This window comes from Notolabrus celidotus, chromosome 3, assembly GCF_009762535.1.
Source record: "Notolabrus celidotus isolate fNotCel1 chromosome 3, fNotCel1.pri, whole genome shotgun sequence".
Classification (NCBI taxonomy): Eukaryota; Metazoa; Chordata; class Actinopteri; order Labriformes; family Labridae; genus Notolabrus; species Notolabrus celidotus.
Window position 1 is genome coordinate 21399301 of NC_048274.1, and position 27108 is coordinate 21426408.

At 39.1% G+C, this 27108-nt stretch overlaps 4 protein-coding genes across 7 annotated transcripts in view; 2 read left to right on the forward strand and 2 right to left on the reverse strand.

The window, feature by feature from the left end:
• Positions 1–468: 468 nt before the first annotated feature.
• Positions 469–3185, reverse strand: LOC117810117. The gene is made up of 5 exons (XM_034679734.1): positions 3062–3185; positions 2189–2265; positions 1209–1373; positions 923–1054; positions 469–792 (listed from the first exon to the last, which is right to left on the reverse strand). Exons 2-5 carry the CDS (start codon positions 2262–2264, stop codon positions 656–658), a joined length of 510 nt encoding a protein of 169 aa, XP_034535625.1. The 5' UTR covers position 2265; positions 3062–3185; the 3' UTR covers positions 469–655.
• A 1501-nt stretch (positions 3186–4686) lies between these two features.
• Positions 4687–8200, forward strand: emc8 (ER membrane protein complex subunit 8). Of its 2 annotated transcripts, XM_034679730.1 has the most exons (6): positions 4687–4911; positions 5099–5254; positions 5677–5753; positions 6125–6194; positions 7145–7242; positions 7416–8200. In XM_034679730.1, exons 1-6 carry the CDS (start codon positions 4852–4854, stop codon positions 7573–7575), a joined length of 621 nt encoding a protein of 206 aa, XP_034535621.1. In that variant the 5' UTR covers positions 4687–4851; the 3' UTR covers positions 7576–8200. The 2 variants fall into 2 exon arrangements, with proteins under 2 accessions (XP_034535621.1, XP_034535622.1); XM_034679731.1 differs by having other exon boundaries at positions 4689–5254.
• A 3573-nt stretch (positions 8201–11773) lies between these two features.
• Positions 11774–15815, forward strand: gins2 (GINS complex subunit 2). The gene is made up of 5 exons (XM_034679732.1): positions 11774–11972; positions 14004–14118; positions 14385–14484; positions 14621–14747; positions 15354–15815. Exons 1-5 carry the CDS (start codon positions 11883–11885, stop codon positions 15480–15482), a joined length of 561 nt encoding a protein of 186 aa, XP_034535623.1. The 5' UTR covers positions 11774–11882; the 3' UTR covers positions 15483–15815.
• Positions 15816–17196: 1381 nt separating this feature from the next.
• gse1 (Gse1 coiled-coil protein) overlaps positions 17197–27108 on the reverse strand; it is a 206324-nt gene continuing 196412 nt past the window's right edge. For all 3 annotated transcript variants that reach the window (XM_034679727.1, XM_034679729.1, XM_034679728.1), the window contains 8 exons: positions 25775–26421; positions 24914–25026; positions 24526–24793; positions 22899–23012; positions 22344–22718; positions 21501–21839; positions 19954–20057; positions 17197–19707 (listed from right to left, as the gene is read on the reverse strand). In XM_034679727.1, the coding sequence (XP_034535618.1) occupies positions 19567–19707; positions 19954–20057; positions 21501–21839; positions 22344–22718; positions 22899–23012; positions 24526–24793; positions 24914–25026; positions 25775–26421 (2101 nt within the window). In that variant the 3' untranslated portion in view covers positions 17197–19566. The remainder of the gene's footprint in view (positions 19708–19953; positions 20058–21500; positions 21840–22343; positions 22719–22898; positions 23013–24525; positions 24794–24913; positions 25027–25774; positions 26422–27108) is intronic.

The window sequence follows — 27108 nt, forward strand, 5'->3', positions numbered from 1 at the left end:
ACGCCTTTCAAGGAGTATAAGGTCTTTCTGTTGACAGACTTGACCGTTTCACCTTAAAACATCTTCTCTGTCCGGACACCTCTCTACAGATGATTAGTCCCATCAGCCTACACTGATAAGGGTAGGGCAACCTTTTTGTATCCCCTCCAATCCCAACTGTTAGGTGATGGCTGATGGGTGAGAAGTAAAAGTTCAACAGGATTTTAGGATTCCAATTATACGACTTGCAAGATCACACCAACAACAGGATGCATTTTGATACCTATTAATTAAATTAGATTAGTAATTGTAAAAATGATCTTGAACTTCTTGCTGTTATTAGTTTGGGGATCCACTGTAGCTCCTACATATAGGAGAGACCATTGGGGGGAGGAGTTTCATTTTATAAGAATGCCAGAAGTATAGCTGTACAGCATCACTTAAAATAATGGATGGTAAACCACTTGACAATTAAATGAAGACATTTGATTAATTTAGCCATTTTTATTCTTATTTCTATAATACACGATGACCTTAGGAGGAAGAGGTCTTCCAAAATGCACAGACTGAGGTAATGTGGATAAGTGATAAATACAGAAATAAAGGTAATTCTTGTATCTTTGAGTTGGTCTGCCTTTCTTTTCAAGTATGTGAAATGGTCCTGTGGGTCTGAAAATTACTTTTTCCACTGCTTGTTTTCGTAGTCCCAGTTGGCAGAGAAGCCCTCCACTGGGTTGACTCTCATGTCCAACATCCTCTGCAGCTCCTTCTCTTTGTACTCGGGTTGGAATGTGTGTGGGACTGGTCCATACACTGCAAAACAAAAAAAAATTAAATCATGGACGTAATGAGAAAAAAAATGGAAGCTATGTTTATTTGTGTTGGAATTGATTGAATTTCAGGAACAAAGGCATTTGCCAGTGTTGCTTTTTTGAAGACCTACCATACTTTCTCTGCCAGAGCACAACCAGGCCAGTGAGGCCAACCAAGAAGAACATCCCTGCAATGACAGACTTCCACTCAGCTGATCCCTGGTTCATCTCAGCAAAGCTCTTTTTGAAGCTGATGCGGTACACTGAACATTGCAAACACACAAACCATAGATATTTTAAGTTGCACTTCAGTGAGACATTGAATTTAATACATTTCTAATTTTATTTACACAATGCTGACAGCAATATCAGTTTGCTATGATCTTCTTAATCATGTGAGTTGCATTTAAGACCTACATGCAATCTTCTCGTCGTTAGAGAGTGCAGCCCAGGAGCCCTTCTCCTTCTCCTTCAGGGATTTCTGCTCTGGATTTAAGGTCTGAACATAGGAGATATCAGGGAGGGGGTTCTCTCGTGTGTCAAAGTAAGCAGGTAGGGTGTACTCTTCTACCTTAGCAACACCTGTAAGAAACAAAAGAGAATATGTCAAGCAAGTTTCTAATTTCTTATCTACATCAGTTTAGTCTTAGGTTTCCACAAGGAGTAGATTATTAAGTAGGGCAATGCTAAACACTGAAAGACAAAGCAATGTTTCCACAACTGTGCTCTTATTTGAATTAATCTTATTAAAATGAATTAATCTGCAGTTTTTCTTTAGTTTCTCGATTAAGTTACTCTCCCAGCATGGCTATAAATGTTGTTGTTTTTTGTCCATGACAAATAAAGTCAAGTCTTTCTGTAGTTTCAACCCACAGTGAAAGCTGATTCATCAATTTATTGGCTGATAAAATTTGTCAAAGGACATCAAAATTTGCTATAATATTTTAGTAATACATTAACCCATAAATCAGACATTTTGTCGAATGCTGAGCTTTTGGGTGTAAAATAGGTTTTGAACTTGGTTAACCAAAGTGCTACACAATGGTGAGATGAGATAAATGATATAGCAGGCAGGTTTGTGTCACAGGATGGTAATATGTTGTTGGGATGTGGAGGAAGCAAGTGATACGTATTTTTCTCTCATTTGAAACCTGGATCATGAAGAAAAATACTTTTACAGACTTGCATCTGCATAAGGACAGACACACACGTCTTCTAGCTTTGGAAAGGTCACAATTTTTTTCTCTGATAGTAACACACCTGTTTGCTATTTGGCACAGATGTAAACAACATCAAAGTCCAGAGTAAAAGCCCTGGTTGTATAGGGCACAGAGGGATGTACTTATTCCTGCTGCTAAAAATAGATAACACTATATGTCATTCTAGGTTACACTTACCATGTCCTCCACGTACGCTCACAGATGTGGAAATGGCACGCTTGCCAACAAGGCGAAGGGCTCTGGTGGCCAGCATTCTGTGGAAATGGTCATATTGGAGACATTAGCAAAAACATGGATCAACTACGTTTACATATATTGTATTAACATTACAAAGTGTATGCTTAGTTTTTACAATTCTGATTAACTTTTAACATCATTTTTAATTTTGATTTAGACAAATACAAATAGATTTAACTGTAAATTAACGCTTTATTACTCAAAGGCAGTTTTGTAGTACTCGCAGGTTTATACAACACGGCTGTCAGTGAACTGCAGTACTGTTTAATATTTCATGCAATTATTTGCGATTTGACTATGTCACACAGCTCAACCAGCAATACACAGACTGGTTGTTCACAAGTGTAAATCTTTTTCTTACTGTCAGTCAAAACCAAACATGAAGTGTTCATGTTACCTTCCCCTTGATGCTAAAACCTGCGCTAGCGTTAGCTGCAAACACAAGGTCACAGCGCCCGAGATACATAACATAAACACGGCCAATTTATTTTAGATAATCATTTCGTGTTTATTATTATTAATTGATAGGGACTCCATTTAAAAGTTATCTTTGTACAACAAAATGTGCAGTTCGCTGTTTCCGCAGAACATCTTCCACCACAAATAAGACGCTAGAAGCTAACGACTGCTAGCCGGTAAGTTAGCTCGTCCTAGCGCCGACAAAGTCAATCCGAAACAGCTGATAAATATAGTTAAGAATGCAGTTGTATCTTCGTTAGTGGTTCATATTACAAACATTGATGATGTTACAGCCCTACAGAGTTCAACAATAGGATGTATTTTGTATGGTTGAGAAGATGCTAAGATAGAAACCTGCTGTGTGTTCCTCGGTCTCTTCCTCCGAAAGGCTTCCCGGAAGTTTGACTGCGACGGGAAATGCGTCAATACGTGACGTCACAGGAGGCGAACCGATAGAGGTGAATTGAGGCCAATGTTTTGTTTTTTTAATTCAAAATTGCTTCTCATTGAATATTACGATTTTTTTGTCTAGCTGTCATTGACTGTCACCTCAAAATATTTCCCTTTTATAGGGGATGCCATTCTCAGAGTTGTTATAAGGTGGTTTGTGCTGTGGCCCTGAAGTGCAAATCATAACGGCAATTCAGAAAACAATTTTTCTGAATTGTTCTCTGAATTGCCGTAGTGTTCTCTGATTTGCCGTAATGTTCTCTGAATTGCCGTAGTGTTTTCTGATTTGCCGTAGTGTTTTCTGATTTGCCGTAATGTTTTCTGATTTGCCGTAGTGTGTTGTGATTTGCACTTCAGGGCTACCAAAAGTTTGGGGATAATACTGAACATTTCATGCCCTTTCATCCTCAACATTAAATGACAACAGTAAGAAAAGCTTGTTCCTCGTCTCGACCTAACGAGCTATAATAAAACAGAAGTGAGATCCCTGTTTCTTGTCATAAAACCATAAGTGATCCACTGGTTGTGAGAAATCAGTTTGGACCTTATCTTCTAAAAACGTAATCACAAACACATGTTTAGATCATCGATGACTGTTTTCAGTTTTGTGAAATATATTGATTACAAATTTTCTCAATTGTCATACGCTTTCATATAGAGATTTGCTGCTTATTTTTGAATATGAAGCTCAAAACAAAAGCATATTTAAAAATCATGATGATACTGTTGTTTTTCAATAAAGTGGCCTAGTGTCATATTTATGTATGTACATTTTGATACAGAAAACATCCATTGGATAATTTTATGGATAAAATACAACAGTACATAAAATTATTCAGCAGTCTTCAAACCCCAAAGCCTATACTTAACTTAACTGACTGCTGATAACATTATAATGCATATTACTTCATATTATATAATTATCCTTGCTATATATTATATTATATTATATTATATTATATTATATTATATTATTATTGTTTACTACAACTTATGACCATATTTATATACCCATATTTATTTATTATTACAGCTTAATCTGTCATTACCAATCATAATCACCCCATGTCAACCTGTCACTACTGAACATTTTTTAATACTGTCTGCAATTACTTCTATTTAATCCATTTGTAACATTTGTATTTATCTGAATTCCATTTGTAACATTGTATACATCTAAATTGTATTCCATCTTATTCTATCTTTATCTATTTTTATTTTTTACTTATTTTATTTTACTAATTGGAACTTTTTCTTGGTTGTACTTATGTCTGGGTTGCTGCAACAACTGAATTTCCCCCCTGGGATCAATAAAGTAATATCTTATCTTTTCTTAATATAGCGTACTTTATCAATTTGGAAATATTATAGCTGTCGAAGATGCTGATCCTGTTTTTGCAGGCTACCAAATCGATGTTTTACTGTACATACGTTCGTAAATCCTCTGCTATATTAGTTTCAATGATAGCAACACAGCTATCCCAAAGCAAGGAGAAAGATAAGACATTAGGCCAGTGCTGAACGTGCTGAACGTGCTTTTACGACATTTCAATTCAGCTTTACGGCACCACCGGTGCTGCAAAAAACGAGTGGACGGTGAAGCAAGATTAGCCTCTGTGGCTAGATTTAGGGACACCGGGTAATTCATATAGCATAAGAGGACTGTTGTGATTTGTACTCATTGTGGAGATTACATGTACGCGCTAGAAGTCCCAGAGACAAGCACATATTCTGTCAGGAAGGTGCCTGCTGAGGTAGATCTCTACTTTTTTCTTGGGTTTACATGTCAAGTTAGCTAACGGTAGCAGGCAGCCGTCTCCTCTCATCTCGTAGCCTCTCTTCAGGATCTGTCTTCACACTCGCTCTGTCGATTATATTGCAACCATGCCTATTCAGCTGACAAGTCAGGCTTACTGTAAAATGGTTTTACACGCTGCCAAGTATCCACACAGCGCCGTCAATGGACTGCTGGTGGCGGAGAAGACGAAGGAGAAGAAGAAAGACAGCCACAGTGAACCCGTCTTATGTGTGGACTGTGTGCCCCTGTTTCATGGCACTCTGGCTCTCGCACCAATGCTAGAAGTAGCTTTAACACTGGTGAGTAGCATTCAATAACTCTATTGAGTAAAACTGACCTAACGCAATTATACACACATGTCCTGCAAGATAAAAGTTCCATCTTAGTTTAAACAATTTTGGAGAGTTATTATTCAACTAAATGATCATTCTGTAGACTGGGTTTTGCTGCTATTGATGCGTACCAACCCCACCAACAGGTGTTCTAGTATAATGTGCTCCCCTTGTCACTAAGGAGCGACTAATTTCATAAAAGATTAAAGTTGAACCCACAACTCATAAAGCAGTCACAGCTAAATCTAAAATCACATTATCACAAATGTTTTTAGCTTTACAGATTCAACTTAAACATATTTAATTGTCTTGTTGAATTAATTTTGGTCTGACATCTGCTGTGCTCTGTCTTTCTATCCTTTCATGGTTGTCTCCTGTTCCTGTGACAGATCGATACTTGGTGTAAAGAAAATAGTTATGTCATTGCTGCATATTATCAAGCCAATGAGCGCACAAAGGATTCAAGGTATGAGGAGCCAGACACATGAAGAGTTCATTTGCAAAAATAGTTAACTCACTTTTGAAAAATCCAAAAAATGTTTCAAAAGCCATATATTCTCTAATACTAGCTTTTGGTAATAACAATCAACTAGGTTGGGTGGCTTTGACTAAGTCCAAATGACTTTATTAATCAGATATATCTTGAAAATGTAATTTTATTAGGAATCTATAAAAAAAATAATGTTTCTTGAAAATGTATAAAAACAGAGTTATATGTTTTTGCAAATTAACCTTAATACTACAATGCCATGCCTTGGAAACTGTTGTAAACTATGCCCATCACTCAACTGGACTTTTCTGCTCTACATGTTTATTTTGATCTTCTTTTTCTTGCAGACCCAACCAATTTGCAGAAAAAGTTGCTGCCAGGATTTCTGAGAACTTCAGTGAAACAGCAATTGTTATGGTAATAGTTAAACACTAAGCCCGGCAGTGACCGGACCAAAAAGTGGCTGATAGTACACCAAGACATGATCCACGGCCATGTGCCACTGCATGTACCATTGGTTCAGCAGCATGATTATTGGCTGATGCCACTGTAGAGCCAGCAGCATGTGCTGATCGCTACACTGATGTGCTTATTCTCAGAGTGGTATGGAACTTGTCAAGGTGCCCCTTAAGAGTAAAAGACCACTCATAGACTGTCACACCAGTACTGCCCCATGTTCGGTTCCAACCCCAGGATGCATATGAAACTTAATACAATGTATGTTTAAGTTTCTCTCTTCTAGATTTTAAGTGTATTGAAAGTATGGTTGTTCTGAATCTTTTCAATGACACAAAAGTCATTTCATAGCTATATCTTTGCTGATGTAACCAGAAAGCTCGTAGCTAAGCGTGTGTCTGCTAAGAAGGTTATGGTTAGCCTAGCCAGGGTACCCAATCACAGTTATCTCTGCCAGTAGAACATAGCTAATGCTACTTTGGTAAAAACAGGTAGCTCATTCAAATTATTCACTCAGTGCAGAGGTTTTTATGAATAATGTGGGATTGCTTCTGTCTGCTATTAATCAGTGTAGGGAACAGCACATGCAAGTGAAGTAGCAGCACATAGAGTGGTGCATGGCATACCTTCAGCCACCATTTGATCACCACCGCCATTTCAGCATCTTTGAAGTTACCCAAAGTTATTGAAATACAGCACTGCTAACTTTCTAGTTATCTGAGCGTGTGAAGTATTTAAGTTTAATATGTGCACACCTAAAAGAGCATAATTAGTCCTTTTCCTAAAATATCCAAAAACCTCATCTGCCTCTTTCAAACTATTTAGAGCTGTCCTAACAGAATTGCATAGACTCTTGCAAATATTAAAAATAATGTTAAAATTGAACTTAATGTCATTTTTCTCCCCTTTAGGTGGACAACAGTAGATTGACCATGAGCTGCTTTGAGCCCATTGTCCTTATCTATGATCATCACGAAAACAACAAGTGGAAATGCAGAGAAGTCACTTCGTAAGTGGTCCTGTCCATTTCTTTAGAAGACTTGTATGGACTGTATGGCAACTCGCCCACATTGTTCCATGTGTCATCTTACGATATTGTGCAACTTACAATATTTAGAAAAAAAGGTATACATCAAATGAACGTGTTCCCATGTAAATTGACAGTGTTTTTATTTGTTCCAGGGAATGTTTCGAGGACTGGAGCGAAGCACAAAAAATCACATCTTCTCTGTTGGAGGGCAGGTCCTACGAGAACTTGATTGACTTTGACAATCACTTGGACGATCTGAGGAACGACTGGACCAACCCTGTGATCAACAAGTCCGTCCTGGATCTGTGCTAAAGCTCTCAGTCAGATGTACCTTAGACATACACAAGAATACTGCTGCCATTTCAGCATGCATGATGCTACTGATCGTGTAGCACAGGAGTACAAAAGTGCTGAACACACAGTCTTTATTCTATTAAAGGCTCCTTGTACCGATGGAGACTTGTGGAACATTGACCTGTAAGGCCAAAATCTTTCAAGGGCAATTGAGCGCCATATGTGCACTGTTGTCATGTGTCCACCTTTAAAAGGTGAAGCTGAAGTGATGAAAGGCAGATATGCTTTTGAATGCAACTTAATTTTTTTCTGCAATGGTTTGTGTCTCTTCGTAGTTGTGTGCATAAAGTTTGATTCTAGAATATTTGATCTATTTTTTCCTCTTAAATTTTATAGCCATTAGCCATACAGAGATCAAGTTCTAAATTATTAAAAGTTTTAGGTGATGATTGTACAACTGATATGATATAAATACATGTTCTTTATTCAATTTCTAGTTTACAGCAAAACAAAATTCACAAGCAGAACTGTGGTCTGAGGATATTTGTGGGCAGTTCAATATAAAAGCACTCCTAAAATAATGCAGATGAGATGGGAATCTTTTTGTTTTTCCACATCAGACTATCTCACATGCCATCCTTAGTACCTCTGGAGATGCACCAGCAATAACAATGTGATGACTTGAATCAAGAGTCTTTTCAAGGACTCATGTTAACGCAAACATGTCTGTGATGCAAGTCTCTTGTTGTCGTCACTGGTGCACTTCAGAATGTCATCCTAGATAATTTAAACTTCTTGGTGTATTTAATTGCTAGTTTGGAAGATTTGTTTAGAAGAATAACAAAATAAATCAGATCTCAGGCATGTGTGAATTTTGTTTTAGAAATTAGCTAATTGTATTTATTTATACTTAAATGACCTCTCTAAAACATACTATTTAATAAGTGTTGTAAAACATTAAAATGCTTTATGTGAAGATGCAAAACTACCTTTGTACTTGATATTAGAATTTAATCAGCAAGAGCTAATTACTAAGTGTATGGCACCACATTTTTTTACAAAATTTTATGAACTGAATGTACTATTAAACTTTTTAAAACATACACATCTTTGTGTGACTCGTCATTCAATACATTATTTTACTGGATGTCTTGCAGAAATGACATGATCAAATTTCAAAACTATCCAATTCCTCCTCCACAGCTGCAGCTTTTTAAAATTCAAATGTGATGTTTCATGTGATGCCATACAACCAAGTGAAACATGCTAGGGTCACATGGCAAGGACACTCTTGGGACAGGTAGAGCATACAAGCTTATTCTCTCGTAAATCTGCATGACAAAATAAATTGTGTATGTTAACAGTATGTTGAAGTAGAAATGCAAAAAAGCATCAGTAAAAAATACAATTATATCCATGTGAGAAATCACATAACAGTAGAAAATGCACAGCACCTGTGAATACCTTAAACTACAGCTCCCAAGAAATACAATTAGATTTAGACCCTTCCTAAAACATTACAGATGTCATTTCCAACTATTTTCAAGTAGAAAAATGTATGTTGTTAGAATTACCATGAAACTCACACTCCATGTTTTCTCTTCCCCGACCTCCTGAACCTTCACCATGTCATCAGTTTAGAATATGAAGTACTGCCTCCAATATTTCATGGACTTTACAGGATCTTTCCAACTTGTCCTGCAAAGTTTTGTTTCCCAGATGAAAATCATTCACAGCTAGGATTTCATTATCATCTGTAGTACATTATTGAGTTATCCTCACAATAAGACTTCTACCACTGTCCCATCATTCAGTCCTCATTAAAGAACTGGGACAAAATTTTACTTTCAGCCCCTTCCAACACTTTTTGATACTGGCCACTGACAGAAATGTAATCATTGAAAAAAGTCCACATTCATGTAATATGAAATGATGGGTTCATCTGTGCAGTATTTCTCCAATTGGTCACAAAAAACATCCAACACTTTGAGTCCAGGGTGATCTCATCAGTCTTGTTTATTTCACTTTTTTTTCAACAACATAAAACTTAAACATTTAATTTACCATAACATATAAGGATAAAAGCAGCAGACTCTTCTGTTTGAAAGGACAGGACTATCATATGTTAACTTTTGTATGTTTTTACAATTACTTAAATTTTTTTAACTGACTATTTTTTCTATTTATTTCAGGGATAAATTACATTATAACATTTGGATTGAAGTTATTGGTTTCGAAGCTAAAAAAAAAGTGTCATTGCATTTTACATAGCTTCAAGATTTATTCACTAATATATTGATCATCAAGGTCATGTCATTCATTTAAGTGAAAAAAAAAACATTTAAAAAAAATTGAACTATATGCATTTAACAGCTTCAATTACCCATATAGATAGATATACTTTATAGATCCGCCATTGGGGGAAATTATTTTGTTCCAGCAGGTTACAACACGGGACAGGAGAATACAACAATGTTCTTACATAGTTCAAAATGTAATAATAATAACAACAACAACAACAACAACAATAACAAACAATAATAATAGAAAATACTGATGAAGTTACAAATAAAATGAAATATAGCAAGTACTACTGATGTATTAATTATGTACACTATCTTGGGAATCGATAGTAAGGTAAGTTGTGGCACCATAAAATTGCATCAGATTTTTATGAGCACACTGTATGAAATAAAAACTCAGAGGGATAGATACAGAGCAGTTGGTAGATACACTGAATATTCAAATTTTATTCTGAAAACATAGTTCCAGTTTCTTAAATTTAATGTTGCGCATCATACTGCCAACTTCCAGTTATTTGTTTTTTTTTCTCTAGAAAAGTATAATTTCATTAAAATATCACTTAGAAATACAGTTATGCGAAATTGTGGCAATAAATACTTTTGCCGTAATATCTTTTCAGTATTTTTGATCTAAAACTTTTGAAACTGCTAAATATGTGGGTTCTATTTGCCAAGTTCATAAAAAATGTGTACATAAAACGACAAGCTTCCAAACAGAAACCCACCGACTGTAAGTGCATCAGCAGTAGTGGTACATAGGCTTTTACAGTTTTTTTTTTATGATTGCTTAAACACAATTTTGAAAACAGGGCCCATTTTGTCAAAGCACTACACACAATTCACATAACCACACACAAAAGTAGCAGAACATCTCAGATTCTTCGCAAAATGAAACACTTATAAAAACTATACACTAATTTATCAAAACCAATTCAAAACCATTCTATTTGAACCAGTTACACACTGCTGTTGCTAACCTAAAACACTTTTATATTCTACTTCTCAGTGATAAGAGTACTGTAAGTGAAGTACACAGAGAAAGTGCAAATATACAATAAATTCACCAAACTACACAAAACCAATGCTTCAGAGTGATGAAACTATCATTTATTTCTCTCTATATACCCAAATCAGTCAACATGGAAAATCAAAACATGTCCCAGTTTTCATGCTACTACAGAAGACTGCATAACACTGTAAGCTCAGCAGATATGAGACAAACATAAAATACTGGATCCAGTTGCATGTGATCTCACCTGCTGCATTTTTATAGTGCTTAAACCTGATTGGTGTGTCTACAATTAAGCAATTGTGTGTTTGTTCGCCTGATGGCTGTGTTTATCCAATTGGCTCATATGTGTGGTAATGTGACAGTCAGTGCTTTAAAGGAAGTTGCATCATGATATACTTCTGTTTCTAATGTATACAAGTGTGTTTAGTTTTTTACAACCACTGTGTGTATTTTTTTGCAAAAAGCGTGAGGCTGACGTTGTGCTCATAGTGGTGCATATCTGGGCCAATGTTTTGTTCCTTGAGTTCAAGGTTATGATAATTGTGTAATACTTTAGATTTTAGTGTTTATGAAGTCGAAAAAGATGTTATTATCACTTGGCCAATGTTGCCACCTGGTGGCACCTGCTTGCTACCGTCATTGCTGTCATGTGACCTCCTACTTCCTTCCGGCCAAGACAAAGCAAAAAGTAAGGTATGGTAAATCTCGTCACGGTTTCCGGCCTTTCGCACAGCAATAACCCCTTCAAATTATAACCCCTTTATTTTCTATTGGTTATGTGATATGATAATAATCCTTGTAAAGATAATAAAAATAAACAATAAAAACGTGTTTATTTCTAGAGTAAGAAAAAAGTTAATTGGACTACACTTCCTGTTGATGACGTCGCTGTCTCATCCCGATTGTTAGAGGCTCTCGACGTGCAGCGCGGGAACAACAAGCAGTGTGGATCATGGTGTGGATGTTGAACTGAAGTCCAGAAACAAAATAACTTCACCTTACAGACAGCGATGGATCCTTCTGAGGTTGAGTTCCTCGCCGAGAAAGAAGTTGTGAAGATAATACCAAACTTCAGTCTGGACAAGATCTACTTAATCGGGGTAAGTGACTTTCTATCTTGTTAAAAACGTGTTTCTTAAAAAGACACCGATAGCCTACAGAAGGTTAGCGCCAGTCAGACTGGATCAGCCGTTCATAGTTTGTGGTTTATACCAGGGCTGTTCAATTAAAATATTTGGTCGGGCTGGATTTTCAGACAAAGGACATGAGCTGGGCCGGACATTTTTAGCAGACAGGTAGTAAAGTTAACAATTTAAAAGAAACAAATAGATAAGATAACAAACACACTGGATGTTTATTAACGTATTGCCACATCAAAAAGGGCATAAACACAATAAAAGAGCAGTGCTTAAACTAAACCTATGCTGCTTCTTTGAATTTAACATTTCAAACACATAACTTCAACACATTTTGAAAGGTAAATACAAGCACATGTTAAGGTGCATATGAACAAAAAGAAAAACGAAGTGCAGATTAGGAACACCATCTTTTGTTTTGATCACATCTGAAAGTGCATACAAAAGTCATTTGCTTAACAGCAACTTTTCTGAACTTGAGGTATTTTTCTTCTTTTGAAATAACAAAAAGCACAGTTTGTCCCTGTCCAACTTAAGTGCATATAATCAAAAAATAAACAGCAGGCACAGTGACACTTTTCCTTTGAAATGAAATAAAGACCCTGCTGATGGTGCATAATTAAGCACATTTAAAACTTAACTTTCCTGGTTTTGGCTTTTTAATTAGTCAATGCTTTTAGAACAAATCAATGACAAGTGCAAGTAATTTAAAGGCAAAACATAAATACTAACTAATGAAAAGTGTTCATGTTTGCATTAAAGATAACAAAGTCAGCAAGCATGTATTCTCAAAAAAAGTAATGTGGCTGCATCCATCGGTGAGCAGAACAGGGTTAATGTTGTTGTTTTTTTCTGAATAGTAATGTACTTTATTAAAATCTACAAATGTAAGTCCTCAGGGACATTTGACTCATCTTTAAGAAGAGGTATAATGCTAATTTTCAGACTTCATATTGTCCATCTGATAGTTGTGTTAGGAGCTCTGCCGGATTCACAGCTTAAAGAAATGTTGCCAAGACACAAAGTTGTCTTTCTCTATTTCAAATAACAAATGATGATATGGACAGATGTTTTGGACCCCAAATCTGCCCCCGAAAATTTGTAAAGAAGACCAAAAAAATCCACAGAATAGAGCAGGGGTATTCTGTTTGGTACATGTTGTGTTTAATATGGATTCATAGGGAGATTCACCAATTGATGATGTCGCAAGTTAAGCAAATGTTATGTCGCTGTCTTATTACACAGTTTACTACAGAAAGTGAGAAGTTAATATATTTTGAAATTGGTCAAAAAGGGTCTTTCAGGGTTCCTACTCGTCCTGGAAAAACCTGGAAAACAGTTGAACAGTTTTCCAGTATTGGAAAACACCTGGAAAATGGGAGAAAAAGTAAAATGTAATGGAAATCACATATATTCCTGGAAAATTATTCCAACATGACTGCGTGCGACCTGACACGATTAAAAAAACACATACCCATTCATTGAAAGTTGAGTGCACGCTGTGCTGGAAAAGACAGCGACACTGCGCAACTTTTTTCACATCTTTTCTCCCTCACTTGGTCATAATCATGCCTTTATAGAAAACGGGGGTATATTGTTCATGTTTTATGGTTAATTAACCTTGTAGAGTGCTCTTTTGATTCAAAGAGTCTTATATTTAGGTTAAAGAGTGACCACATCAAGGTGCATAATAAAATGCAATTAAGTGAAATAACTGTGAAAACAAAATGTCTTTCTTAAATATTAAACTTATAATAAGTGAACAGAAATAGTCAGACACATAAATACATAAAACTACATTGAATGACAATGTAAACAATCACTATCACTTGGCAGTTGCTTTCGGGCCACATGTGGCCCACGTGCCGCTAATTGAATAGAGCTGGTTTATACACTGTCAAGTTTATTGTGTGGCTCAGTAGTGCTATCGTGATATGTCGACTCTGTGTGTGGTTTGTGATGGTTTGAAGGATTAAGTCTGGCTTTCGTTCTCAGGGAGACCTGGGTCCCTTCAACCCTGGTCTGTCGGTGGATGTTCCCGTGTGGCTGGCCCTGAACCTCAAACAGAGACAGAAATGCAGAATTGTCCCTCCAGAGTGGATGGATGTTGGTAAGATACCCGCCGCACACTGTATACATCACACAGCATGGTTATGCTGCTGATTTTAAGTAGGACATCAGCAGCAGGACAATGTATGGGACTCAAGTTTATCATAATGCAGGGACAAGTTAGTCACACAACACTGTGGCCTAGACTTTGTATCTCCTTTTCTATGTCACTTCTTCTTGTTGAGCCCTCTGAGAGCCATTAACACTTATGTTTTGCAATGGAGGTGTTGGAACTCTGATCACATCCCTGCTGTTGATTCGTTGCAGAAAAACTGGAGGAGATGCGAGATCTTGAGAGGAGAGAGGATACCTTTACACCTGCTCCCAGTCCATACTACATGGAGCTGACTAAATTACTTCTGAACTAGTGAGTCATATAAATCTATGTTTGACCCCACACTGTGCTCATGATGTCTATTAGAACCAAAGAGTGTGTGAATATGCTCCTTCACCATCTGTGTATATGTCTCTTGTCTTACACGACGGTCTGTGTGTGCCTGCAGTGCTTCTGATAACATCCCTAAAGCTGATGAGATCCGCACGCTGGTTAAAGACATCTGGGACACACGTATCGCCAAACTCCGCCTCTCTGCAGACAGCTTCATCAGTCAGATGGAAGCTCACGCCAAGGTGAGCGTGGTCAACAAAAATACTGCCTAGATTATTTAGTTCCCACAAACATTGTGTTTTATGTGGGATTGAAACATTGAGTCTCATTGATTGATTATTTCATTGACAGAAAATTATCAGGAAAGTGTTTTGATCCCCTTTAAATTGTTTCCATTTAATTTGAACATCCAAAAATACAATGAGCTCTGCTTGTTAAATGTGGATGTTTACTCCATTTTTATTGTAAATTGTAAATGAATCAATAGAAAGACCATTTAGTTCATTTGGACTCAGGGGGCATGCTATATATATTTTACTATCCTACAGATTAAGAGATTAACTAATGAATTCAACAAATTATGAACTGGTTGACCAATAATTTAAAAAATCAGAGCTGAACGGCTTGAATGTTAATAACAAAGCTTCAAACTCTGCATTTACATCTTCATTTCAAATGGCATTTGAAATTGAACTGATAAGACTTAAAGATAAATGCAAGCACTGACATTTTAAGCTTTAGGGAGCATCATCAAGTTAATTAAACAAACGCTATGTTTTTCTCATATCCAACAGTTTAGTGTTAAACTGAGCGTGTCTCCTGTCTCACTGTGCCTCTTCACTCTGTAGCTGGACAACCTCACTCTGATGGAAATCAACACCATACGATCGTTTCTTCTCGACTCTCTCAATTGCATGTTCAAACTACGGTCCAATCTTCAGCCTGGTTCAAGTAAAGGTCAGTTTACAGACTACTGATGCATAAGATCAGAGCCAGATCAACAGGTGTGGATATTCTCCTGCTCTGGGGTTGCAGCCATAGGCTGAGGTGTGTCCTGACTCGTGAGGCTCTTTAATACTCAGACTGTCAGCACAGAAGTGGAATTCCCCAGGATTTATATGGATATCTGATTGAAACAAAGTCAGTTTTACACTGCCTTTCCAAGAAGCTGTTTTATATTAGGGAAACTTGTATTTGTTTCTGTTCATGAAACAGCATCTGGACTTCATGTTCTGTTTGGCATTTGTTCACATTTAAAAATGTACAATTTTGTAGCATTTGACTAAATAAATGTATATGTGTGAGAGGTGTTTTGGTTGAGGTTTACTTCAAAATTGTGTTAAAGATAAGTATACTCAAATTTGTTGTACTATGATGCATAATTACAGTAAATGATTGTTTATCTGAGTCCATAGACTGTATAAAATATGGATTTAGTGTCTGTGACGTCACCCATCTGTTCCTGAGCGCTGTTTTGAAGCCAATCGACGACGGCAGCCATATTGGAAATGCGTAACTCAACCAGTCAAAGTGTGACGTAAAGGGGAGGAGTTTGAGCCTCTTAGCCAACAGCTATGTGTTCCCGTCCGGTAGTCAAGTCAGTCATGTCCTTATTTGGGCAAAACTCATAATCTTAATATCTTCTGAACCGTTGCGTTAGAAAAAAATTCAGCCCCCGTACAGTGTGTGCTGATAGAGAGATTAGCTACGTAGAGCCAAGCAACACTTCCGCATGGGCATCATAGTTTGAGACCGGAGGTTGCCGCTTGTCTAAGTCATTAGCTGGACGAAAGAAGCCAAAATTGCTTTTTTTTTATTAGTCTTGTTTTTTTGACAGCTCAAAATAAAACTTAACTTTCCTGGTTTTGGCTTTTTGATTTTCAGTGCTTTTACAACAAATCAATGACAAGTGCAAGTAATTTAAAGGCAAAACATAAATACTAACTAATGAAAAGTGTTCATGTTTGCATTAAAGATAACTGAAAGTCAGCAAGCATGTATTCTCAAAAAAAGTAATGTGGCTGCATCCATCGGTGAGCAGAACAGGGTTAATGTTGTTTTTTTCTGAATAGTAATGTACTTTATTAAAATCTACAAATGTAAGTCCTCAGGGACATTTGACCAATCTTTAAGAAGAGGTATAATGCTCATTTTCAGACTTCATATTGTCCATCTGTTAGTTGTGTTAGGAGCTCTGCCGGATTCACAGCTAAAAGAAATGTTGCCAAGACACAAAGTTGTCTTTCTCTATTTCAAATAACAAATGATGATATGGACAGATGTTTTGGACCCCAAATCTGCCTCACAACTTTCTCTGCAGGCTGAGAGCTCAGTTACCGTACTGTAGCTAGTATGAGTGCAAACACCCAGTAGTGAAAACAAACGGAATAAACAGTGACACAGCTGCACAGAAACTGCACGTTGTAGACATCGCTGATCATAATAGAAATCGCCATGCAGGAAGCCAGTTTAAACTTTTTTGAGAGATCTTCAAATACAATTGTATACCGGTGCGTATTTTTAAGATTTTACAAATTTTTTATTTAGGAACTATATTTAGACTGTTATACAAGCTTGATCATCACTGAAAATGTCCCGGAAATGTCCTGGAAAAGAGTGGGAACCCTGTCTATTTTTTGTGTTTGTCTTACCGAGCAAGAGTTTCACAAACAGACAAAAGTTGATATTGAACATTTTTGAAATATTTTATTTTCTTTTTGTCTGAAATCACAGCCATATATTCATAAATACCTAATTACTACATTCAACAAAGAATATATTACATTACAATGAATTCAAACAAGTACATTTTAAAAACAGGATTTCACAGCATCTAGACATCCTCCACTGAGTGATGGGGCTATTGCATCGGCGTGCGCGGGCTGGAGAGACACAGGGCGGCTGAGTGAGTGGGGGGTGACTTGCTGTACTGCACCTCCCTCCCCAGGTTGTTGGCAGCTTACCTCAGCTTATGGACCCCCTTATTGACTGACAGGCTGCACTCTTCTGCTCCGTATGAAAGACAAGCTACACTCTGGATCCATCTGATAAACTGGCTTACATTGATTCTTGGGGATGCTTTTGAATAAAGGGGCCTTGTGTGGTTTCTTGACATGCACAAATTGAAAAGATGTGAGACGTACAGAAGACACTCTGAAATGTAAAGTCCCTGATCACTGATGCTAAGAGTACAATGTCCAACGTGTAGACTACAACTCATTCACATGCTCCCAAATCTTTGAGGCACTTTATTGATAAACTGTATGCAGGGGGGAGTTGTGCTTCAGTGATTTTACGAATGAATGTTCTGCACATTTTCAAAGTTCATCACCAACTATCTGACCACTTTTGCTTGTGCAGTTTTACTCCAAAGCAATGGTTTATAAACCTTTAGGTGGCTTTTTGGGGTCTCTAACTGCATGTGTTACAGCGTATAAGAGCAGGAGAGGGTTGTAAACAGGTTTCAGGAAAGGTTCATCTGATTTCATATCCTCAAAGAAATGCTCAGTTTGAATCTGCTCTGTGATTTATAACATGTTGGCAACTTTGATAATTATGATGGTCCCAGAACGGGTCAAAGATCAATGATGGTGGTGTCCAGAATTGGAAGATGGCCATTGCAATTTGAATGTTTGGCTGTCTCAAATTAAAAGTCCAATACGCTACAGCTTTTCTTTTTGGCACTGTGTCTCATGGCTGCTGATAAGGGCTTGATCTTGTAAGGCGTAACATTATGCAAACCGTTGTATCGTTTGAGTCCAATGTTAACAAAATGTCTAAAAACTTAAGTGGCAGGTCCAGTGGAAGGATAAAGCATCAAACACAGATTCTTCAGCTGGCTGCTTAAGAGACTTCATGTCTTTACAAAATAATCAAGTATGTCAAAGTAAAAAAAAAGAAAACAATTAAAAGAAAACATGTCACTGTGGATGTCAGCTGGTTTCTGTATGATATTTAGCCAACTTATCATGCCAACAGGTTTCTGACATGACATTCAAACAGACACACGTTGCTGTGACAGAGGGGGATGAGAGGACAGAAGCAGTGTCTCAGGACCTCTGGGTAATCTTTGCTGAGCTCAGATGCTATATGGGGTGGCTGAGGATGGGTTAGAGAGTGAAAGGCGGAGTGTGTATCCTGTTTTCTCTCTCTCTCTCTCAGATAAATGTCTCAAAATGAGCTGTTCTGGCCAGCAGCAGTACAAACACTAAAAGCAAGGCTTTCTTTTCCAACCCAAAAAGCATAAACATATAAAAATGGCAGGCTTTTTTTCTTTTAAAAGAAAAATGATTAAAGTAATAAAAACATACAAAATTCTTTTAAGTCTTCATATTATTTACAATACAAGGCTGAAGCACCTTTTAAAATTCTTATTCTCAAATTTTCTATTTCGAAATAAAACATTTCCTTAATTCTTTCCAAAAATGTGCATTTTTTTAAGTTCTTCCCTAATTTTGAACAGTTCTCTGTTGTAACACAGTACCACCAGGTAGTTCTTCAGCTTTTATTCATAAGTGCATTTCCAGTTCAAAAAGCTCATGTGGCCACGGGGGTAAAATTCAGTCCCGACTGGCCAGAAGCCTTTGGAGCGTTCAAGTCTTTTGACAACAGCCTTGGTGGAGCAGCTGCTCCCTCATTGGCAGGATTGTCTGTGAAGCTGTGGTGGTGAGGGATGCAAGGAGCGAACAGCAAAGCGGCAGGGACTGAAGACGCTGTGAGAAGCAGGTGCATGTGTGTTCTTTGTGTGTGTTTGTGTTGATCTTCAGGTGCTCCTGTCCCACACTCTCACTGATGTCAGGGTTGGCTACATTGGCACACACCAGTGGCTCGTGGCACAGTCCCTGGCTGGCCACAAGACCGCCGGTCCTTCACTGTATGGTCCTGCATCATCCATCTGTCCATTCACTCCATTCATTCATTAATTCACTCATTCATCCCAACTAGCCAGGCATGTTCTCCTCCATGGAGCCATGTGGACCGGGCTATGAAAAATAAACTCTGGTGTCAGTCTGAAAGGGGCGCTGGGCAGGGCCTGGGGGCCATATGGTGGGCGTGTCGGGGTCACCTGGGAGGGTAGCCCTTGTAATGGCCCCCTCTCGGCCAGTGTGTCTGTGGCAGCGTTAAACACTTCCTGAAGTGCTCCAGCTCTGCTTGTAGCTTCTCCCTTTCCACCGCCAGCTTTTGCCTCTGGGACATCAGCTCCTGCAGGACCAGACCGAGGACATATGACAAAGGTTAATACAAAAACAAGATAACACTGAGGATGATAGCAACACAAAAGGAGCAAATACAAGCAAAACCACTTTATGTTTTTCACCCAGCCTACATGTGCATGTGATGTAGAACCTTAAAAGAAGTCGAAGTGAAATATGTAGGTGGTAATAATCAATAAAACTATCACACTGTTTGACAAAGCACAATTACAGTAGCATTGCTTGTGTGTCTTACCCCCATACTGTGAGACAGCTGCTCAGCAGTCAGACTGAGGTTGTAGTTCTGAGCTTCTAGTCTTCGACACTGATTCTGCAACACTTGTCGTTCCAAACTTTGCTCTACAAGACAGAATAAAAAAAGGTTAAAATTGTGAAGGAGAGAAAGAGAGTTTAGACTTGAAGAGAATGAAATTGGGCACCTTTTCAGAATCTATATTATTTCTACATCCATACAAAGGGACATTTATAACAGAAAACGTATACAGAGCAAGGTAGAATCTTGAGTTGATTTCTGGTAAATCCTAAAAATACATTTTCTACATATGACTGAATTAGAAGAAAATACCACCCTCTAGTGGCAAGAGAATGCTACAACAACTGTTAAGATGAATGTAAATCTAGAATAAAATGTGCCTGATTGTTATTAATTTAAGAACACAACATTTCAACACATTTATTTAACAAACTGCACCATAGGATATAATCAGTGGTGGACTGTAACAAAGTAAATTTACTTCAGTACTGTACTTAAGTACATTTTTTTAGTATCTGTACTTTACTTGAGTATTACTTTTGGGGGGAACGTATTACTTTTACTCCACTACATTTGAAAGACAAATATCATACTTTTGACTCCACTAAATTTCTATCAGTGCTCTAGTTACTCACTACTTTTGTTTCAAAGTCAGCTCATGATTTTTCTTTTCTGAAATCAGATCCCAAAGACCATAAACTGTTCCTGTACTTGTGTTTGGTTTGTCTCAGTGGTGTAGCCGTACCTCTGTTGAGCGTAGATTAAACGTTATTCAGATCAGTCAGTCTATTTAGTCTTGGTAATGATTGCTATGACTGAGAAGGATGATGATTCTCTACCTGAGCACCATGGCCATATTTTAAACCAACGTTTGAGGTTTTTGAATAAAGAATGATTCGTATTGTTGTAAGTCTCTGATCTGTTTACCACACAAATTTCATCACAGCCTACAAAACATCACCATCTAACCTGAGAAAGCATGTCCAGGTCTGTAGCTAACACACTGGTTTGATTCCAGATGAACAACTTAGTTGCATTTATATTTTCATGGTATACTTTTTAGATATGAAATAATGTTTTCTAGATAAACATAATGTAGAAGAATGTACAACAATGCATCCCTGACTGCACTCGTGCTTTGTGAAAATATGTTTTGAGATTTTTTTAAGAAGTACTTTGAATACTTAAGTATTTTTAAAAACATGTACTGCAGTACTTAAACCCAAGTATAATTTGATGGAACAACTTTCACTTGTATTGGAGTAATGTTTGACCAGGAGGATCTATACTTTGACTTAAGTAATGAAGCCCTGTACCAGCACTTTTAGGATGTTATGAAACAAACAGGATGATACCCTGACTGGTATGGTACACATAAATATACTGTAGATGAATTGTGAACACTGTAGATGTTATTCTGCACTGTGTTGTCTTTTGTTTGGACCTTGAGTTCATAGTTTTGTGCTGGATTCACAGTTGAATTGATTAAAACCTTGATACTGCATAGAAGAAAAATAGAACCTGCTCACCTTCAACATATTCCTGATATGCTTCAAATATCGATTCAATCCCCTGCCACTTTGAAACAGGAGCCTCCTCTTCCTCCTCATCATCCTCCTCCTCAGAGTCATCTGGACCCGACAGGTCCTCCCTTGTCCCTGAGGCCTCCCGGTGGTGTTGAACGGAGAAGTGCTGCCCGTTGGACTGGGGGTGAGAGTGTGAGAGTGGATGTGGAAATGGATGTGTGTTCGTGTGAGGATGTGAGTGAGGCTGTGGTGGTCTGCCCGGGGTGCTCTGAAGCTCTGGAATGTTATAGTGAACAGACGACTCCTGGAGGTGAGACGACTCCGACATCCCTGAGGCTCCACCTGAAGGACAAGAAGGGAGAGCATGAGTCAATTAAGCCAGAGCTTAAATAATGATTAGCTTCAAGACTGGTTCATCAGCAGGTTGTTTTTTTTTTGTAAATAATTGATTCATTATTTTAGCAGACCAAAGGACTTTCTTTTAGCATCATAAAACCAATCATACAAACATTTGCATTTACAGCTGGGACTTCTTTGGCGTTGCTGACTTATTTTGCTTCCATTAATCAATTAATCATTTCAGTTATAGATTTAATAACCAAACGTTTATGGTAATTCAATAAAATACAGCTTTCCTTGTCTTTTTAATGCTTTGGACTGATGATTCTTTATCAAAGAATCAAATCTATAATAGCACTTATACTGTTTCCTGATATTTTCTGACCAAATTATTGATTCATTCATTAGACAACAAAACTACCTGATATTCAGATCAAATCTGAGTCTAAATAATAAATGCAGTCCATCATCAGATCTATCTCTGTGACTGCAGCTTGTGCCGCTTACCTTTGTGTTTCTGCAGAGCCTTCTGAGTGGACTGAAGCACTGATTCATGAAACTGCTGAGCAAATTCCTCTGGGGTGAAGCTATCCCAGGGTTTGGTGCGTCCATTGACGCTGTGAAGACCTTCTTTTGCCTGCAGGGGGAGCGGAGGCCGCAAGCTGTTCAGCAGGCTGGAGCTCCTCTTAGAGATCGGCCCCTCACCGGGCCCCCGGGCCTTGTCTGGGTAGACAGCTGGAGAGGGGGGTTCCTTTGGTCTTAATGTTTCCCCGAGGGGTTTTGGATGGCCATTGGGGGACGCTGGGCACTGCGAGGGGGGGCTATGTGGTCTGACACTGTGGTAGTCTTCTGATTCAGAGGGAGGCGGGGCTAATGTAGAATCTGTAATCATTGAAACATGTGTTAGTCCTGAAGAGGTCAAGATCAACATCACTACAGATGGAGCACTGCGATAAGAAAGTGTCAATGCATCTCCCATCCTGATACACTAAACTGAACACATGACGAGACACAACTCTAACCTGATACCACAGTGTGCATGTTTTTGTTCATTAGTCTCACCAGAGAGCGCTGCTGGAGGGCTCTTACACAGCGGATGAGGGGCATGCCTGATGGTATCCAAGGTTACGCTCTTTTCTTTAATGGCCTGAAGCAGCTCCACCACCCTTTCATTATCTGAAAGAGAGAGAGACAACATGACAAGTCAATCTTTGTTGCATTAGTCCTGCTGTATGCAGTTATTCACTATTTCACAAGCACCTATTTCTCTTCATTGGCGTGTGTGTGTGTGTGTGTGTGTGTGTGTGTGTGTGTGTGTGTGTGTGTGTGTGTGTGTGTGTGTGTGTGTGTGTGTGTGTGTGTGTGTGTGTGTGTGTGTGTGTGTGTGTGTGTAAGGAGGTGGAGTGTGGGAGGCTGTGCGCTGCCATCTGTAGGCAGCAAACAGTAAATCAAAAGGATTAGACGAGGATCACTGTAAGCCCACTGCTGCCACTCCCAATTCCTCGTCAGAATGTGTGTGTGCATGTGTATGTAAGTGTCTAGAGACTGAACCTTGACAGTAGCCTGCTCTGCTAACTAGGGCACTGTAAAGCTTTACATTATGCATACACTGTTTAATATATGCTGCATATAATATAGAGGTTTAAGGCAGACATGTTCATTGTTTGACCTCTGTATGATTGCCTTACAGGCTTGAGTCAACATGTTAATGAGCAGACGGTGCATTTAAAGCAGGCAGGGCTCAGCTGAAGTGAAGTGTCAGCAGGATCTAGAGCCGACTGAGGATGACTACTGCTCTCTAAAAGCTAAACAAGCGTGCAATCAGTCTTCTTTTTTTACTCTGCCAAATGAAAAGCAAAGAGAGGAGACATGATATGAGTAATGAGCAAGGATGTTTCTGTGTGTTGTAAAGGGCACTGGGTCAGCTCTTTGATGCAGCGGTTTCTAGATGGCTTCCTGAAGCACTTGTGATGCCGTGGGATAATGTAAGTGTTGTCAATGTAAAAAAATCAACAATTAGTCCCTTCTTTTAATTCTGAAACTGTACTGCTGAAGGCACTGAAGGACTGTCTTGGGGATTTTATTTGAGAAATAGCCATGGTTTATTTAATTAAGAATAGCTAAGAGGGATTGTTGTGCACGGTTAAGTCTTCCTGGAATTAATTACTTCTACATAATTAAACAAAACAGTTGGTAAACAATCACCAGGTTTCTTAAAGTAGATCTAAACATGACTAATGCTGAATTTCCACTTAAGAATTTAGGACTTTATTCTCAGGAGCTTTTTTTAAAGGACTTAAAAGGTTCCTTCAATTGACTGTGCTTCCACAAAGGTCTAAACACCCATGAAGATGAGACAGATTAATTGTTGTGTAAAACAAGCCATGCCTGTATTCTACCAATCAGAAATGAGAAATGTTCAGCACAGCAAGATCTTCCCCAAAGTCCCTATACTAACACAAGTGCTATCCCTATCCCCAGAGGAGGAAACTTTTTTATGGGTACAAGAAATTTCCAGGGACTTCATTAAGACCCTGTAACCAGTGGAATCACACTGAGTATCTTTAAAAGTCCCCAGTCCTTGGGGGAGAGTTCCTGCAGTGGATATGCTGCTCAAGTAAATTAAAAGTGTGTGACGGAGTACCGGCCCATTTCCTCTCATCTGCATGTTTCTATCTAACGTTCTTACCTCTCCTCTGCTGCACAGTGACGTGGGACAGTCTGAACATAGTTAGAAAGCGCTTCTTGTCCTCCAGCTCTGGTGCTCTGTCCATCTCCTCTGGGGTGAAGCGCGTGATGAGGTGGGGAGGAGGAGGGGGTGTTCGTTTGGATTGTGAGGCAGGCGGCGAGGGGCTTCGCTCCCTAAGCATTCTCCTCCTCTTCCTTCTCTTCTGATGCACCAGCTCATCTCGCCGGCCCATAGTGGTGAGGCCAAAAGCTCCCAGGAAGTCCAGTTTCTGTGCAGAGATGGGACAAAAGACCTCAGTGAGGGATTTTGTTTTTTTTGTTCCAGGAGTTCTAAAGTGTATCTACATGATAGGCAGCACAGAAAGCATATGTTTTAGAAGGTGACTTACCTCTGTGGAGTCTTCCAATTTGAGTGGCGGCTGCTCTGCTACTCTCCTGAGATGGGCTCTCACCTCCTCCTCATCACTCTCATCATATGAGTCATCCAGCTCATAGTAGTAACCTGCAGCAAACAAACAGGTCACTAATGACACTCCACTTTTAAGTCCTCTGACAAAGTGCAACTGTTAAATCAAACAAGAGCTGCCAGCAGAGAGGAAAGCTTCAAATAATCAGAAGAGAAGACCTCGACTCGACTCTTACTTTGTCAGTCAAATGCACATTTTTTTTTATGTTTTTACAGGGAGACAAACTGTCACAGAAGACTTCTACAGAAAAATTGACACTAATTAAATGCAACTATGAAACGTGTTCATGGGCACACGTTTAGCATAGTAATGAAACAGTTACATGGGCATAGTTGATAGAACAGGTGCCCTGTATACCGAGGTAAAGTCTTGGACACAATGACCTGTCTTCAACCCTGATCCTCAGCTTTTATTTATATGTTGACCCCACTCATCTGTCTAATCAATAAAGGCAAAGGACAAACATTAACCTCAATTAAAAGAAAAAGAAAGTATTACTTCTGCACTCTTCTACACTCAGGAAGTGAGGAAGGGCTATGAGCAAAGCTCTTATCTAGCTTTTTAAAGGTCAGAGTTCTTTCAGTGTTAAGGTTTTTCTAACAATTGCAGGTTGAAGGCGTTTCCTGTCTTTTACCAGTGGAGCTTGAAAGTGATTAATCATGCTGATAGGGAATCAAACTGATAGAAACACTACATCCATAAAAATAAACTAAAACAATAAAAACACTCGTACAAGAGTGAAAGTTATCAGGTGCAGTGCAGCAGTGTACATATGGTGTGTACCTTTCTCCCTGGCCTCCCTTCTTCTTCTCTCCTCCAGGTCCAGCTTGCTAACCGGCCGTCTGTGCTGCTGCAGGAACTCGTCATAGATCAGAGTTGTTTCTGGACCCATCGACAGTGTGGGTACCTGTCCAATCCCCGACCCAGCGACCAATCCTAATCCCTGTCCATGTCTGCTGTGTCCCGGGTGTCCCTGCAGGCTCTTAAATCCAGCATCTCCTCTTTTAACAGCCCCCTCCAATTCATACTGACTAGTCAAGGACAGCGATGCCCTCTGCTGGCTGAAGAAGCTCTGTGTGGATTTCTCCAGATCAGCGAGGAACGTGCTGGGCTCAGGCAGGCCCGGAGGACCTCTCAGAGGGGCATACTTCTCCATGACTCCCCCTTCCCTCCGCCGTACTCCGTCCTCGTACTTGGAGGGCGCTGGAGGCAGTCTGCTGAGCTCGTAGTGTCCCATCCCCGAGGGCTCGTGGTTACGTCTGGACTCTGTGGCTGTTTCTATGAGAGATGCAGGGTTCCACAGGGTAGTGGGGGGCGGAGGGTGGTGGTCCCGCAGAGGCTGAGGAGGTTTTGGGGAAATGAGGGGAGGAGGGGCACCTAGATGAGGGTGGAGGTCCCGGCTTCCTGGTTCATGGTGATTTGGTACGGATCTGTACAAATGCAAAGGAACGGGGTCATTTTTATCTGTTGGAAATACACAGCCTCTGAAAAATGACAGATGTTTCGTTTTACCTATGCAGTACAGAGAAACACCACAGTGCTCATACACCTTGCCCGTTTCCCTTCATCCTTGTCAGTGGGTGCTTGTGTGTGTGTGTGTGTGTGTGTGTGTGTGTGTGTGTGTGTGTGTGTGTGTGTGTGTGTGTGTGTGTGTGTGTGTGTGTGTGTGTGTGTGTGTGTGTGTGTGTGTGTGTGTGTGTGTGTGTGCGCGCGCGCGCGCAAAGCAGTGTTATCAAGCTCAGACAGAGTAGCCCAGAGCAGATTGAGGATGTGGCCAAGGCACACAATGTCCTCCAGAAATGCAGGCGTGTTTTTGATCTGTTGGGTCCTTGTAGTATGGGGCGCAGGCATGCACAGGCATATACACATGCATATGCACATACACACAAACGTGCACAGATGAAGAAAGGAAGTTCACAGAGCTTTGACTAAAGAAGAGGCCAGGGAAAATGCTCTCCTGACAGACGGATAGGTGGAGTGGAAAATGACTGACATAGGGAGGGTGAGAAAGAAGATTGATTTATCATATCATCCTTGTTAAAGTGAGAGAGAAGTTAATTAATTAAAAAGAGAGACATGAAGAGAAATAATGGAATGATGGTGGTAAAAATGGCAAC